This window comes from Mastigoproctus giganteus, chromosome 9 (assembly GCF_048544385.1).
Source record: "Mastigoproctus giganteus isolate SK-2022 chromosome 9, ASM4854438v1, whole genome shotgun sequence".
Taxonomy (NCBI): domain Eukaryota; kingdom Metazoa; phylum Arthropoda; class Arachnida; order Uropygi; family Thelyphonidae; genus Mastigoproctus; species Mastigoproctus giganteus.
This window is the reverse complement of record NC_143583.1, coordinates 176,737,862-176,755,388: the sequence shown is the minus strand read 5'-3', so window position 1 is coordinate 176,755,388 and position 17,527 is coordinate 176,737,862. Positions and strand designations below refer to the sequence as shown.

Below are 17,527 nucleotides of genomic sequence, written 5' to 3'. Positions count from 1 at the left end.
CTCTTAGAGTTTTCTACATCTTAATTAACTCTCTTCTTAGGCATTTACTTTCCAAACTGCAGCCCGCATTGAAGTTTCTCATATAATGTCATTTGCCAATCTCACCAGGCATGTTGCTCATCTTTAGACCCCTCAAAAAGTTCAGTATCTTTTATCAGTGTGGTCTCCATACCTGGACCAAGAATTCCAAGTGTAGATGTCCAATTTTCTCTCAGAACTTAATAATTTGTGGAGCTGTTGAAGACATCAAAGGCTGATGTTGTTGGGATATCAGGGTCATGGTGTCACACAGAGATAAGTAATGCAGAATTGGAATTTGGGGAGTACAATGTGTACAGAAAGGACAGAAAAAGGGAGGAGTGTTGATGCTGTTAGTTAAGAAACACAAAATCTAAGGAAGTGCATCCAGTTGACATGGGTGGACATGCAGTGTGACATAAGCACTGGGAAAACCAAGTTGAGAGTAGGAGTATGTTATAGGCCTAATGACTCTGATAAGTATAGTGAACAACTATACAGAGAAATAGTGGGCCAGTAAATCCGATTGTCTTATAATGGGGGATTTTAACTTCCCAGTTATAGACTAGAACTTATGTGTTGGTCACTCGCACACTAGCAAGACTTTTCTGGATTTACTGGAGCATTGTTATCTATAGCATGTTTGAGAGGCAACCAGAGGGAGTAAACTCTTTATCTGTTTATCATTAGTGATTATTCATGCATTAAGAATCTGCAGATAAAGGAATCACTAGGTGGCGGTGATCACAGTGTACCAATGTGGGATTTATTGAAAGAAGTAACTACCATCAAGGGTAAAGCAAAGGGTCTAAATGGGAAGCATTCAAGGAATTAATTTTGGAACTTACTAGCCTCTTCATAACAACTAAGAAATACTGCTCCTAAATGGATTTTGGACGAACTAATGAGACTTGTGGCACAGAAAAAAAAATGCATGGGACACATAAATTATCAGGAGGGGCAGATGCCTATGGTAGATATAAGATAGTCTGTAATCAAGTCACAAAGGACGTTAGGCAAGTAAAGGCTGATTACGAGAAATCTTTGACAAAGGATGCAAAGAAAAACAGTAAAGACTCCTTTACTTATATAAGCTCAAGAAGGAAGGGGATGAATCGGATTGGTCTACTAGATATCGATGGTTCGATTGTTGAAGATTCTGCTCAAATAGCTGAAAAAATGAATAAGCATTTTGCATCTACATTCACACATGAGGAATTCTGTAGGGAAGTGGAGACCAGAAGTTTATCAAACTCTAACAGAGAGGTAAATTATTTTGTAATACCAGAGCAAAGTGGTGAGAAATTGCTGAAGTTAAACATAAGGAAGGTACCTGGGGTAGATGGGATCTGTTCAGTTATATTAAAGGAGGCAGCAAAGGAAGTAAGCAGGCCCTTAGCCATGATTATGAAGGCATCCTTGGACTAAGGGAAGGTCCCCATGGACTGGAGATGTGCAAATGTATCCCCAATTCACAGGGGATCAAAAGGTGACACGAGTAATTGCAGACCTATTAGTTTAACCGCTGTTTCGAGGAAAATAATGGCGTCACCATTAAAGAAGCGCTGCAGGATCATCTAGACAAGAGTAGTCTTGTCTGACCAATTTGATTGGATACTATGATGTGGTCACAAAGCAATCAGATGCAAAAAATAATTTTGATATCATATACTTGGATTTTAAGAAAGCTTTTGATACTGTTGCAACGGAAGACTATTGTACAAGTTGAAGCAGTGTGGCATTAAGGGCAAGTTGCTACAATGGATAAATGGATGTTTGAGTGGGAGAAGTGGGTGGTAATCAATGGACAGTGCTCTTCATGGACTAATGTTATTAGTGGAGTTCCTCAGGGGTCAGTGTTGAGGAGCCCATTGTTGTTTTCTGTATTTATCAATGATATTGATAAAGGTATGTCAGGTTTACTGTCCAAGTTTCAGATGATACGAAGGTTAGTAGGATTGTTAATGACGATAAGGATGGTATGTAGCTGCAACAGTATCTAGAAAAGTTGAGCAGATGGGCCGAGAGGTGGCAACTGAAATTTAACATTGACAAATGCAAAGTACTACATATGGGTAGCAATAACCCCAGAGTAACGTGCCAACTGTGCAGTACTGTATTTAGGATAGCATTAGGATAGCAGAAAATAAAAAAGATCTGGGGCTGATTGTGTAGTCAGATATGAAGAGTTCTGAGCAGTGCAGAAAAGCTACAAGTGTAGCTCATGGTGTCTTGTCAATGATATGTAGGAATTTTGCTAGCAGGGATAAGGAGGTGATTATCCCCTTGTATAAGGCAGTGGTCAGACCACACCTTGCCGACCGGGCTAGCCCGGTGGGTAAAGTGCCTGCCTGGCAACCCAAAGGTCGCGGATTTGAATCCCGCCTCGGGCTTGGATCAAAGTACTGCAAAAACCTTGGGAGGTGCATTATGGCCACATAAGCTGATGTGCCAACAACTAACAAAAAAAAAAAAAAAAGACCACACCTTGCATACAGGTCTGGAGATCTCATTTTAGGAAAGATGTTGAGCTACTAGAACAAGTACAGAAGAAGGGCAATGCGATTAGTGAGTGGGAGAAAGGGTTGCTGCTACGAAGACGGCATAAGTTCTGCAAATTGCAATGTCTGGAGACTAGGCACCTCCGTAGCCAGGTGAGCAGGAGCAGCAGTGCGTAGCATACGCTTCTTGATTAGATCGGGATTCGAGCCCGTGACCACCAAATACGGAGGATGCAGAAAGGTCAGGGAATGACCACTGCATATCCCTGGAGCAATATGGCCTTAGTTGCTAATGCTCCTAAAAACCAAATAACAAACAAACAAACCTGCGAGGCGATCTGATTGAGCTGTATAAGTTGAATGGTTTGTGCAAGCTCAATGCTGATGAGTTCTTCCTCTTGCTCAGATGCCACACCTGAGGTGGGGGGGTATAGATTCAAATTGAGAAAAGACAGTTGTATAATAGATGTGCAGAAATTTGCCTTTAGCCAGCAGTTGGTTGATTCCTTGAACTGAACAGTCTTCCATCTGTCGTTGTGGAAGTTGACAGCTTAAATAAATTCAAGATTGAACTAGACAAACTTTTGGACTGAATGGATGGGTGAAATGGCGAGGATTGTTTTTTTTTTTTTTTTTGCTAATGTTATATAAGCTTGCTTTCTTGCATCATATGTCTCTGCTAAAGCTAATTACAGATCTGATAACTTCTGTTCCTGGGTAAATAATGGAGTCGCTGTTTAAAGAAGTAACGCAGGACCATCTGGAGAGCAGTGCAGATCACCCCTTAGCAAACGTCATTTGCTAACAGGTGATCTTTGTTAATATGATGAAGTAACAATGGAACTGGTTGCAAAAAATAATTTTGATATCATATAGTTGGATATTAGAAAAGCTTTTGATGCTTTGCACATAAGACTGCTGTACAAATTGGATCAATGTAGCATTAAGGGCAAGTTACTGCTGTGGATAAATGGATGGTTGTTTGGGAGAATACAGTGGTTACTAACGGACACTGCTCTTCATGGACTAATGTTATTAGTGGAATCTTCCAGGATTCAGTGCTGGTCCCATTGTTGTTTTCTAAATTTATTAATGATGTTGATGAATATATATATATATATACAGGGCTTTTTTTGTGATGGTACGCAATGGTACGGTGTACCGGCACCTTTTTTACAGCGTGCCAGCACGGGTGACATGCCTGGCACGTAGTGGGTGTCAGCCATGCCAGCTGCTTCCATCTGTTAAGGAGATCACGTGACAATGGGCGGAGTCAGCACCCATCAATCACGGCCGTATCGCTAGCAGTCTGGAAGGGGTACCCGTTTCTGAATCTCGACCAAAACTTCATTATGAAATTATTTTTACTTATTTTTTTACTTGTTACTTACCGTATTTTTACATTTTACTTATTATTTTTTATTTATTAAATAAGACTCACCTTTGACTTATTTTTAATATACTTGTATAATAAATTTATGCTTAATAAAATTAATGGTCGAGATTCAGTATCAGATATAGTGTACCAACTGCTAGCGATACGGCCGTGATTGACGGGTGCTGACTCCACCCAGTGTCACGTGATCCTTAACAGACGGAAGCAGCTGGCATGGCTGAAACCCACTGCGTGCCAGCCGTGTCACCCGTGCAGGCATGGAATTTTTCTTGATAGCAAAGAATGAGTACCGGCACCTATTTTTTTACAAAAAAAGCACTGTATATATATATATATTCATCTACAATATGAGTAATGACAGTAATCAAAGTCATCATCAGCTGGTTTAAATCCACTGCAGGATGAAGGCCTCTCCAGCAACTTTCCAGTTTCTTCTGTTTTGTGCAGATATCCATTTACTACCAATGAACTCCTGAATTTTGTCTGTCCATCTCCGTTGTTGTCTTTCAGGTTTTTCTTTTAGCTCCTCTTGGATACCATTCTGTTATTTTCTTAGTCTATTTGTCATGTCTTTGAGTTATTTGTCCTGCCCAAGTCCATTTCATTTCTTTAGTTTTGATAAGAATGTCCTTTATTTGTGGCGCCTCTGTAGCCAGGTGGGAAGGAGCAGCAGTGCATAGCATACGCTTCTTGATTAGACCGGGGTTCGAGCCCGTCACCACCAAATACGGAGGATGTGGAAAGGTCAGAGAATGACCACTGCATATCCCGGAGCAATATGGCCTTAGTTGCTAATGCTCCTAATAACCAACCAACCAACCAACCAACCTTTATTTGTGTTTGCTGCCTAATCCATGTTAGGCAGCAAATATCTTCTTATCCAATAGTCTGATTCCTAATATAATCCATTCCATTCTTTGTTGTATAGTTTTCAGCTTCTCTTCCATTATTTTGGTGAGTGCCCAAGTTTCGCTTCCATAAGTCATGGTGGGAGTTTACATTGGTTCATTATTTTACGCTTCAGACAAATTGGGATATTGCTCCTCCGTATGTGACTATATTTTCTGAATGCTATCCATCCAAGATTTATCCTTCTCTTGACTATCAGCCATTTATCATTATTACAGCTGAAGTTCTTGTCCCAGATAAATATATGAATCAAACTTTTTAATTACTGCTCCTTCAATGATTATATCCCTTTCTGTGGCATATTTGTTCATCATTACTTTTATTTTACCCATATTCATCTTTAGTCCGAAATCCTTACTAACTCTGCATAACTGTTTAAGATATTCCTCTAATTCTTTGGGATCATTTTTTTTTTTTTTTTTTATGAGAACCCCAAACACGAGAGGTATTAGAACCTATAGTACTTAGTACCGTGCTTGGGTTTGAGGTTAAGAAGACGAAAGAAGATATTTGTTGACATTGGACTTGAACTTCTGTAGATTGTAATTTTCAGGAAATACGTATGAAGGAAGGTTGTTCCAGAAAACGGCAGTTGAATGAATAAATGAGGAAGATGAAAAGTTGGTTCTGTGGGTTTGAAGTTGGACAGTAAATGGATGTTGGCTGGTGGCGGCACGTGTTCGGACTGTTTTGAAAGAGAGAGCAGGAATTATAGAAGCCAATTCAGAAGAACAGTGCCCATGGAAGTATCTGTAGAAGAGGCATGCAGCAGAAACAGTGTGTCTATGAGAAAGCGAGTGGAGAGACTCTGTTAGAGATGAATCATTAATTAACCTAACTGTCCTCTTCTGAATGGAATCAAGAAGCCGGAGAGAGGTTTTGGGGGCACCACCCCAGATATGGGAACAATATTCCATGGCAGGGCGAATTTGCGATTTATACAGAGTGAGAAGCTGTTTGGAAGAAAAGTAACGCCGAGAGCGAAAGAGAAAACCAAGTTTTTTAGATGCAGAGGAAGCAATATTTGTAATGTGCTTGTGGCAAGAGAGATTAGAAGTCAGAGTAATCCCCAAAAGAGATATATCATTTTGCCTAGAAATCGGAGTGTCACTAAAGATAAGCATAGGAGTAGAAGAATCCTTTTTGCGAGATATAAGACAAGACTGAGTTTTAGAAGGGTTGAAATCAACTAAGTTGTCTTTGCCCCACTGGAGAATTACCTGAAGATCGGCATTTAAGGAATTGGTAGCAGATTTTCGAGAAGTTGAAGCTGATTGAGAAGGACAAGGTTTCTCAAAATGGAAAGTTGAATGCAATGTGCTATCATCGGCAAAACTATGGATAGGATTTCCAATCAATGGAAGAAGGTCATTGATATACAAGAGGAAAAGAGTGGGGGAAAGAACTGAACCTTGGGGGACACCGGCATTAGTGGAGAAGTTAGAAGACAGAGAGCCATCTACCATCACCCTCAGTGAGCGATCAGAGAGAAAACTGGATAACCAATTACTAAAAACAGTTGGCAAACCATAAGATGGAAGCTTGTTTAGAATACCTTTATGCCAAACACGATCAAAAGCCTTTGAGATGTCAAGAGCAACTACTTGTGTTTCACCGAACCTTTCCATTGAATTAGTCCATAAATGGGTAACATAAGCCAGAATATCTCCAGTGGATCGACACTGACGGAATCCATACTGGTGATCGTTGATCAGACGGAAGGTTTCTAGGTAGTTTAAGAGTTGGCGGTTAATTGATTTCTCCATTACTTTAGAAAGAGTAGAAGTAATTGCAATGGGACGATAATTGGATGGGAGGGATTTGTCACCCTTTTTAGGAACTGGTTGGATATGAGCAAATTTCCAAGCAGAAGGAAAAACACCTTTGGAATAAGAAAGTGAAAAAAGGCGGCAAAGAATAGGAGTAAGTTCAGGAGCACAGGTTTTGAGAACAAGTGGAGAAATACCATCAGGACCTGGAGCTTTCTTAGCATCAAGATTCATCAAAATCCTTCTGATATCCTTTTGACGGAAGACCACAGGAGGCATTGAATGGAGCGTGTTGGGAATGGTGGGAGGTGTTTTACCAAGATCATTAATACTCGAGCTGGAAGAAAAATGGGATGCTAGCAGGTCAGCTTTATCCTTGGCTGAAGTGGCAACAGAACCATCTGGTTTGGACAGAGGTGGGAGCAAAGATGGGCAAAAGTTGCGGCCAATAGCTTTGGCAAGAGACCAGAATGCTCGGCTACCATTAGGGCAAGAAGCAAGTTTTCTACTCTTAGCCTGTTCAAACTCGAGTTTGGACTGGTTAATAACTGCTTTGCAACTGTTGCGAGCTTTGGTGTAGGCAGAGAATGAAACTGAAGAATTAGAAACAAGCCAATTACGATATGCAACATTCTTCTTTTGGACAGCCTTAGCACATTTATTGGAAAACCAAGGTTTAGATAAAGGACGAGATTTTAAAGTGGAGTGTGGGATAAAGGATTCCATTCCTGCAAGAATAATTTCACTGACACGATCTGAGCAAACGTTGACATCAGAAGTTTTGAAACAGTAATCCGACCAAGGAAAAGAAGAAAAGAAGTCTCGCAGGTCATCCCATTTTGCATTCTTGTAATGCCAAACAACACGTGGTTGGGAATAGCCACGAGATAAAGGTTCCATTGGAGAAGAGACAATCACCAAGTTGTGATCTGAAGTGCCTAAAGGACCTCTCACTTCGACCGTGTACTTAGAAGGGTTGTTTGTGAGAAAAAGATCAAGCGTATTGGCTGTATGATTAGGATTGTCCGGTATTCTTGTAGGTAAATGAACAATCTGTGCTAGGTCATTAGTAATTGCAAAAGCCTCAGCATCTCGACCTGCTGGGTCGGTGTGACTAGAAAACGGAAGCCAGCTGGAGTTGTGAACATTAAAATCACCAAGGAAAATTACTTCACTGTTAGGAAAGTTGGACTGGAGAAAGTCAAGTTGCAAAGAGAGGAAGTCAAAGAGCTCCAAGTGATTAGTGGAGTTGGGAGAACGGTAGAGACTACAGATGAATTTGACACAATGAGGTAGAGAGATTTTAAGCCAGAGAAGATCAAAGAGAGGAGATTCCAAATTGCCAAGTCTCTGACAGGGAATATCAGAACGGACATATGCACAAGTACCACCTTTGAGGCGAAAGGAATCATACAGCGAATAATTTGGGCATCTGAGATGAGCAGTAGATGAATCAACCGATATCTGAGATTCTGTCAGAAAAAGTACATGGGGTTTGGCAGACTGCAAGTGGAAATGGACATCATTGAGATTAGAATTGAGACCACGTATATTTGTGAAATGAATTAGGAAGTCCTTGGGAGGTTTAGATCTTTTCGCAGATAAGCTTGCTCTATTAGTTTGACAATTCATGGTGTATTCAATAGAAGAAAAAGTAGGTGGGACATGCTGTATGAAGTAATGAAATTTTTGGATATGGCGTACATGTGGTAAGAATATACCCAGATCCTTGACATAACGTGGCCTCGACAATGCTCCCCGCATACACACTACTCGGACTCCCTCCAGTCACTATCTGGCAGAGTAGAGGCAGCAAGATTATACACTAGCTGATCCGGAAGCTTCCTAGAGAGTTACCAATAGGTTCAGTCCGGTGTACTAACTAGCGGCCGGCCTGCGAACACCGTTTTAGAGCTGTACCCTCGAAATGTAAGGAATATTGGATCTCGCCATGACGTTCATCATAACCTCAAAAGTCATCAATCATACTGCATGATGGAAGAGATAGGGAAAGGTTGACCGGAACTTAGCTCTAGAGACTAAACATGGGTTCCACCATTTCAAGCCTCCAATAAGCAAAGTGGTGGTATTTCACCGGTTGATGAGAGTCATCTACCACCTAGTACTGCCTGGTAACATAGAGGGGCGGCGTTCCTCCATGTGGTGTGGGCGCCACACCTCGACCCCTGCTTACGTTGGTTCACACCTGGGTGGTCACCCATCATGTACTTGCGCATGGAGGTTATACCCAGGATTACTAACAGTCCCACCATCGTGAAGGTGCAAGCAGAGGATTTGGCTGTCACAGACCGTCCGGACTTCGCCGAAATTGGGTCCACTTGACTTGAGTGTCACCCGAATATCAGTTCCATCAGCGTTTTAGACTCCCAGATAGCTAGTACAGCTTGTCTGGCATATCTGAGAGAATGTCTGTGACAACCTCAAGGACCTCAAGGATCATGACTTATGATCACAATGTCATCTTAAATGATTTACTCTCCATTCACACTGACTTTTCTGCGATTCTCACATATGTGAGTATGGACTTGGCAAACCCAGGGTTCTGAGCTGGATATCGTCATTCTTTTCTTTCTTGCTTTCTTGGTGATTTGCTTCTACTTCTCTCTCTCTCTCTCTCTTTTTTTTTGCTGGTGCAGCATAAACTTCAGGCTTCCTTGCACCATATGGCTAGTAATAATAATAATAATCTTCTGAAAGCTTCCTCAAGAGCAGCAGTAAACAACTTCAGAGATATTGTGTCTTCTTGTCAAACTCCTTTCTCAATTTTAAATTTGCTACTGTCTTTGTCTAGTCTAATAAAGGATGGTGCATTCTCATATATTTTCTTCAAAATCGTAATGTATGGGGTGTCTCTGCCTTGCCTTTCCATTACCTGAAACATTGCCTTATGCTGTATGGAATCAAATGCCTTTTCATAATCCAGAAATGCCGGGCATGATGGTGTTTTATATTCATTTGCTTTCTCCCTTAGCTGCGATATTAAGTGAAGGTGATCCCTAGTTGAGAATATGCTAATGCTAACGTTTCACACAAATTGGGATATTGTTCCCCAGTATGTGACTGTATTTCCTGACCGCTATCCATCCAAAATTTATTCTTCTTTTGACTTCCAGTCATCATTTATCATTATTACAGTTAATGACTTGTCCAAAATAACTATATGAATCCACGTTTTCCATTTCTGCTCCTTCGACGCCAGTGGCTCATATCTGGTGAGTATGGGCTTGACACACCTAGGCTCCTGAGCTGGATATCATGATTCTTCTCTTTTTTGATGATTCCCTCCTGCTTCTCTCTCTCTCTCTCTCTCTCTCTCTCTCTCTCTCTCTCTCTCTCTCTGTACTCAAATTTTTTTTGGCTGGTGCAGCATAAGGCTCGGGCTTCCTTGCACCATATGGCTAATAATAATAATATCCTTTCCTGTGGGATACTTGTTCATTATTACTTTTGTTTTAGCTATGTTCATTTTTAGTCTGAAATCCTTACTAATGCTGCATAACTTTTAAGATTTTCCTCTAATTCTTCAGATCATAGCTTTATGATCACAATGTCATCTGCAAATCGTAAATGTTTTAGGTACTCTCCATTCACATCGACTCCTTTCTGTGACCAGTCTTCTGAAAGCTTGTTCAAGGGCAGTAGTAAACAACTTTGGAGATATTGTCCCCCCTTGTTAAACTTATTTCTCAAATTTAAATTTGCTGCTGTCTTTGTTTAGTCTAATAAAGGAGGTAGCGTTCTCATATATTTTCTACAAAATCATAATGTGTGGAATACCTGTGCATTGTCTTTGCAGTGTCCGAAACATTGCCTTATGCATGTATGGAGTCAACTGCCTTTTCATAATCCACAGATGTTAGACATAATGGTCTTTTATATTCATTTGCTTTCTCCATTACGTAAAGGTGATCCATAGTTGAGAATCCTCTCCTAAAACCACCTTGCTCTTTCGGTTGATTCTCATAAGGTATTCTCTCTATTCTGTTAGTAGTGGGCCCTTGTGAATAACTTGTAGATGTGGACAACAAGCTAATTGGTCTATAAATTCCAATTTTTGGTTTATTTCCTTTCTTATGCAACAAAATTATGATTGCATTATGCCACTCTTTAGGTGTCATGCCTTTCTTAATGTATTTTGTCAAGAGTCTTGCCAGTTTGTGTGTCACATCTCTTCCTCCTAATTTTAACAACTCTACAGTAACTTCTTCACCTGGGACATTTTGATTCTTCATTTTCTTCAATGCATGTAATACCTCATCAGGAAGGATATTGGGTACTTTGTATTGGTTGCTAATTTGTATGTGTGTCATATGTTTTGCTAATGGTCAGGCCACACCTAGAGTACTGTGTATAGGTCTGAAGGCCTCATTTTAGGAAGTTGCAGAGTTGCTAGAACGAGTACAAAGAAGGGAAACAAAATTGGTGCTCTTACTAAGAAAGGCTTAAGTTCTGCAATTTCAGCACCTGGAGAGTAGGTACCTGTGAGGTGATCTGATTGGACTGTGTAAAGCCTTGAATGGGTTGAGCAAGCTGAATGCTGATGGGATTCTTCCTCTTGCTCAGATTAAGAACCTGAGGGGGCATAGGTTCAAATTGAGGAAAGACAGTTGTAGAATAGATGTGCAAAAATTTGCCTTTAGCCAGCGGATGGTTGATTGGTGGAACAGACTTCCATCTTTTGTTGTAGAAGTTGATAGTCTAAATACATTTAAGGCTGAGCTGGACAGGCATTTGGAATGAATGGTAGGGGGAAATGGGTTTTTTTTTTTTTTGGCTGATGCTGCATAAGCTTGCTTTCTTGTATTGTATGCCTCTACTAATGCTAATATCCTGTCCTAAAGTCACCTTGCTCTTTTCGGTAATCAAGGTATGTTGATGCAACAAGATCTAGGGAAATTAGGCAGATGGGGTGAGAAATGGCAACTGAAGTTTAATATTGACAAATTCAAGGGTACTACATATAAATAACAGTAACTCCAGATTAACATACCGTGTGATACACTCAAGGTAGTAAAGAATGAAAAAAGACCTGTGGGCAATTGTTCATTCAGATATGAAGTTCTCTGAGCAATGCAGAAGGCTGCATGGACAGCTCCAGGGTTTTGTCAAAGATATACAGGAATTTTGCTAGCAGGTATAAGGGGGTGTTTATCCCATCATACGAGGGAATGGTTAAGCTCCATCTTGAGTGCTACATACAAGTCTGCAGGCCTCATTTTAGGAAGGATGTAGAACTGCTTGGATGGATACAAAGAAGGGCAACAAGATTGGTGAGGGGAACAAAAGAGTGCTCTTACCAAGAAAGGCTGCAGTTTTGCAAATTGCAGCATCTGTAGACTTGGGTACCTGTGAAGTGATCTGAACGAGATGTTTAAGGCTCTGAATGGATTGAGAAAGTTCAGTGCTGATGACATTCTTCCTCTTGCTCAGACTACATACACAAGGGAGCAAAATTCAAATTGAGGAAGGATGGTTGCAGGGTAGATGTGTGTCCATCTCTTGTTGTGGAAGTGGCTATTTTGAATAAATTGAATAAAAAAGTGGACAAACTATTGGAGGTGACATGGGAAGGGTTTTTTTTGCTGATGCTTTCTTGCATCATTTGCCACTACTAATACTAATTCCACTACTCAGTTGGGATTATGGTAAAATGTAGGCTGCTTTCTAATTTCTTCTCTAATGCTGGTGTTCCTCAAGGTTTGGTTATTTAAAATCCTGTCCATAGTTTTGCTGATAATAGCACTCTAACTTTTAGCTAGGCTAACATTACTCTGCAAACAGTCTGAACTTCTCAAACATCCACCACTAGGTCCTTAAATGCCAATCTCCAGGTATTTCTCCATTGAGGTGAATAAAACTTGGTTAACTTCAGTTGTGATCTCAGTCCTGTCATGTATCATCCAAAAAAATTTTACTTCTCCTGTGCTCTTGTTCAGTGACACTCAGATCTCTAGACCAGATCATATTTGTTTATCAGGGATTTCCCTGACTTCTAATCTCTCTCTCTCTCTCTCTCTCTCTCTCTCTCTCTCTCTCTCTCTCTCTCTCTCCCCCCCCCCCATATGCACATATAGTCTTTCATCTGCATTAAAGAAAAAAGTGGGTTTTTCTCTCTCTCTCTCTCACAATGTTTACTTTTCTTTTAATGACTACTCCGTACAAATCTCTCCTGCCATGGAAAATTATTCCCACATCTGGGGTACTTCCTCTAAGATCTCTGTCTTGTAAACCACATTCAAAAGCAAGCAGCCAAGTTAATTTCTAAGAGACAGGTTAATGACCTGTCTCTTAGAAATTTTCTCCTGCATTTGCTGCATACCTCCACTATAGTGATGTACATTGGTCATTGTTCTTCAGAATTGGTATCTGTAATTCCTCCACTCTCCTCAAAACCAGTCTGAACACATGCTATAACCATTCAGCATTCTCTCACTGTCCAACTCAAAACTCACAGAACTACATTTCTCTCCTCCTCATTTATTTCCTTCTACTGTTGTTTTCTGGAACCTTTCGCAGTTATTTTTCCGAAATTGCGGTCTACAAAAATTCAAGTGTAATGTTAACAAGTGTCTTTTGTTTTTCTCACCCTTCAACCACTGGTTGGGGGGGTTTCATTAAAAAAAAAAAAATTGGTGGTATAGGTAATCAGAATAAATTACTTTTGAGGCAATATTCTAGGCAAAACTGGATGGGCACTTATGAGGATGGGAATATGTGATGGAGTATTTTTATTTATTTTATTTTTTATTTCCAGCTAATGCAAAATACATTCACATCCTTTGGTCATGCTAATTAATACCAGTACTAATTTATTATGTGTTTCATTTGTGTGTTGTTTTTTTTCCCTCTATATTGGTGTTGTCTTAAATTTCATTATTTGTGCTGTTTCTCCACTTCCAAAAAAAAAAAAAAAAAAGTAGTAAGTGCAACTTTAATCACAGTTATTTAATAATATGCAAATAAAAAAAATGTAACAACATAAAACAGCAAGTACATGTCTAATTTTTTTTACAAACGAAAAATCTTTAACTAAGTTTAGATTTGGGCGTCCAGGAGTAGACTGTTGTGTACAGCATGTGCTGGATACTGCTGTCATACAGATACTGTTCCTAATTAATGAGGTAAGGTTTTAATACCGTATCCATTTCTCTAAAAAAATTTCTTAATGAAATTTATGTTTAACTTATAAAGTTACTTTTTCTGTCAACAGTAATAATATAATTAATACTATTGAAACTAAGAAGAAATAAGAGATAACAAAAAGGAGGGGAAATAATATATACATAATAGGGAGGGGGAGAGAGTGAGCATAATAGAGTATTTTTTGCTATTAGGAGAAAACATGATTATATCTAAGAGCTATTGAAAATATAGAAACTACAAAATAAATACATCAAATTAATGCTTAATAGGGTTATAGTTAAGGCAAGATGCCATTTTGCTCTGTGAACCTAACCACCCTTATTTCAAAATAAAATTATAAATATAAAATAAGCAAGGAAAAACTTGACCAAAGCAGTATCCACCTCTGCATTCATGAATGTACAGCTCCTCACTCAAAGATACACATGCCCACCCCATTAAAGAACAAACTGTTTTATATAACATAAAATACCACAAATAGAAACAGGGAGCTCATAAGCACTATCTCTTCAAAAGAATGCCAGTACTTGTGAACCTGAAAAGGTTTGTATTTCAATAATTGATTGTGTCACAGCCATATATCAATGGGTGTCCCAATACAAATCAAATACAGAGATAAATAACAAACCAATAAATATTTTCCTTTCTTATTTTATGTTTTAATTATTTTTTTTGGAGTAGGGCTGTTTAGGTTCACAGCAGCAAAACAGCATAGCACCTTCCTTACCCATTACCTTATTAACAGCATTAATTTGCTGTATTTATTTTATGGTTTTAAGTGTTCTCTATATTTTTTAATATCTTTAATAAGAGTATTAATTATAATTAATAATTTCTGTAAGAAGGCAAGTTAATTTCGATTTGCCTTCTTACAGAAAGTAATATTTCCAAAACATAAGAATAAATTCCTTTTTTTTTATTACCACAGAACAATAAAATTATTGTTCAAAATAAAATTAGGGACGGGTTGTTAAATCATTTACTGAATTTACAATTAACTGATACAAGGATTTACAAAAGAGAGAGATAATAAAAAAATAATTAAGATTTATTGTACTTGAAAAGGCAATGCATGTGATTTAACTGTTGTGAATATATTATTGGCAGAAAACTGTCATCAGTTGATATAATTAGACATATACTTGTATTTAAAATGTTTTCTTCTGGAACCTTCCAGATTTTAGGAATTTATATGTATGGGTGAAAATTATGGTGTGAGGGGTGTTTTAGTGGCAGTTAGATCCCACTGATACTGATGGATAGAGTTGAATTTAGTAATATGAAATAGGGTATTTAAGTTTATACATATACAGGTTGTCTGTGAAATCCCTATTTATTTTATTGAAAGTTAAAAAAAAATATATGGAAGAGTCAATAATACAAGTAATATAATAGAAGGCATTAATTTATTGAAAACTTAAGCATAGGATTGTACAAGAGCACTGCCATTATCTCTGCAGAGCTCACATGTCTGCACCTTAGGAGGTCATTTTTTGACTGCCATTAAAATACAAGTACATACATCTTACAGATCTGTAACCCTCATTTAATAGACTTTTGTTTTGATAAATCTCCCATGCAAAGAAATCCTAGGGTATTAGGGCTTGATATCAAACTGCCTGGATCCTGATGCTGCCATGTTCAATCCACCAATTTGTAAAATCCCTCATTCAGATACTCCTGAATGATATTTGTGTAATGAACATCTTTCAGATGTACCTGGCGCCTCCGTAGCCAGGTGGGAAGGAGCAGCAGCAGTGCGTAGCACACGCTTCTTGATTAGACCGGGGTTCGAGCCCGTCACCACCAAATACGGAGGATGCGGAAAGGTCAGGGAATGACCACCGCATATTCCCGGAGCAATATGGCCTTAGTTGCTAATGCTCCTAAAAACCAAACAACAACAACAAGAGATGTACCTGAATAAAGTGCCTATATGTGAATGGGGGTTGCTGTTGACAAAAGCTTTTTATTGGTCAGTTGCTTATGTAACACCATACTTTTTAATAACTGACCAGTGAGAGGGTTTGCCAATCACCTCTATTTGTTTATATCAGGATTAAACTAAGAGTGAACAGACTAAAGAAAGTAAAAAATAAGATTTACTTTGTTTACAGTATTTAGAGATATTAAAGAATTGTGTATAAAAATTGTTCTGACCCTTTCTGAATCCTCTGTAGCAGCACAGTTGTTTCACCACTTGTCCAGAAAGGTCGGAGCTTGAGTTTGGGAATTTGTATAGACTACTTCATTTGGAGCTGTTGAGCCACACAAATCATACACAACATGCAAGTTGGCCCACATACACACCTATACAAACATAATACACTATGATGCTTCAATGAGAACAAAAACTCTTGGGATGGGTGCAAGTGTTCCTTTGATCATATTATCACGAACACTTTTATCTGTGCATACCTCTTCCTCACCACTGGAAGTCTTCCTGAACCATTAGGGCCTCCTCAATGCCATCAGTAAAACTCCTTGTGCTACCTTTTTTAATGTATTCTATTCCTGCAAAAATGATTTCTTCTGCTCTGGCAAGGCAGCCCATGCTGATAAATACTTTCCCTCTTCCAAAACATTTCCGAGTTCTCACAAAATTAATTGCAGAATGCTTGCAAAACTAATAAGAGGTCTGTTGTGGGGGGGGGAACAATATATATTCGTACTTTTAAACAGAGCTTAGTATATTTTATGTTAGTACCAATCATGTTACTTTTTTATTTTTATATATATATATATATATATTATACTAATCTGTCTCCACCAATATATGGGTCTCCTGCATTGCAGAACTTAATGCTGAGCCACTGGATGAGCCTTGGTATGACTATACCCTTCATTTAATTTTCCTCCCATATAGATTTAGATATAGTTGGTGAGAGATTTTGTCTTCTGTTCTATTCTGTTATCCTGATGAGTGTTCAATTTCATGAAATTTTACATTTCGAGTCCTGCATATTTGTATATCAAAATAGTAGTAGTAGTAGTGGCAAATGATGCAAGAAAGCGAGCTTATAGAGCATTAACTATATAAGCTTGCTTTAATACCCTCTAAAAATTTATCTAGTTCTTTGTTGAATTTATTCAAACCATCCACTTCTGCACCAGCATATGGAAACCTGTGACAGCAATCAACCACCCACTGACAGAAGGCAAACTTCAGCACATTTATCCTGCAACCATCCTTCATCAATTTGAATTTATGTCCCCTCGTGTGTAATCTCTGCAAGAGGAAGAATGCCATTAACATTTAGCTTGCTTAATCCATTCAAGGCCTTAAACACCTCAAGCAGATCTCCTTGCAGATGCCTAGTCTTTAGATGCTGCAATTTGGGGAACTGATGCCTTTCTAGATAAGAGCACCCTTTTGTTCCCTTCACCAGTCTGGTTGCCCTTCTTTGCACCTGTTCCAGCAGATCTGCATCACTTCCTATAGTGAGGCCTCTAGACATGGCTAAGCATGGCCTCGTACAAAGGGATAATCACCTCCTTATCCCTATTAGCAAAGTTTCTGTATATCATTGGCAAAACCCCATGAGCTATCCTGGATCTTTTCTGCATTGCTCAGAGAATTTCATATCTGACTGCACAATTACCCCTGGATATTTTTAATTTTCCACTGTCCTGAGTGTAATTGATAAGTTTACTCTTGGATTAACTGCTACCCATATGCAGTACCTTGCATTTGTCAATGTTAAACTTAATTGACATTTCTCAGTCCATCAACCTAATTTTTCTAGATCTTGTTGCAAATGCATACTGTC

At 38.9% G+C, this 17,527-nt stretch overlaps 1 protein-coding gene across 5 annotated transcripts in view; it reads left to right on the top strand.

Moving 5' to 3' along the window:
- Positions 1-17,527, top strand: part of LOC150080903 (syntaxin-binding protein 5-like) — a 795,970-nt gene that overhangs the window by 88,983 nt on the left and 689,460 nt on the right. For all 5 annotated transcript variants that reach the window (XM_090381037.1, XM_090381035.1, XM_090381034.1 and 2 more), the window contains exon 3: positions 13,654-13,735. In XM_090381037.1, coding sequence (XP_090237163.1) covers positions 13,654-13,735 — 82 coding nt within the window. The remainder of the gene's footprint in view (positions 1-13,653; positions 13,736-17,527) is intronic.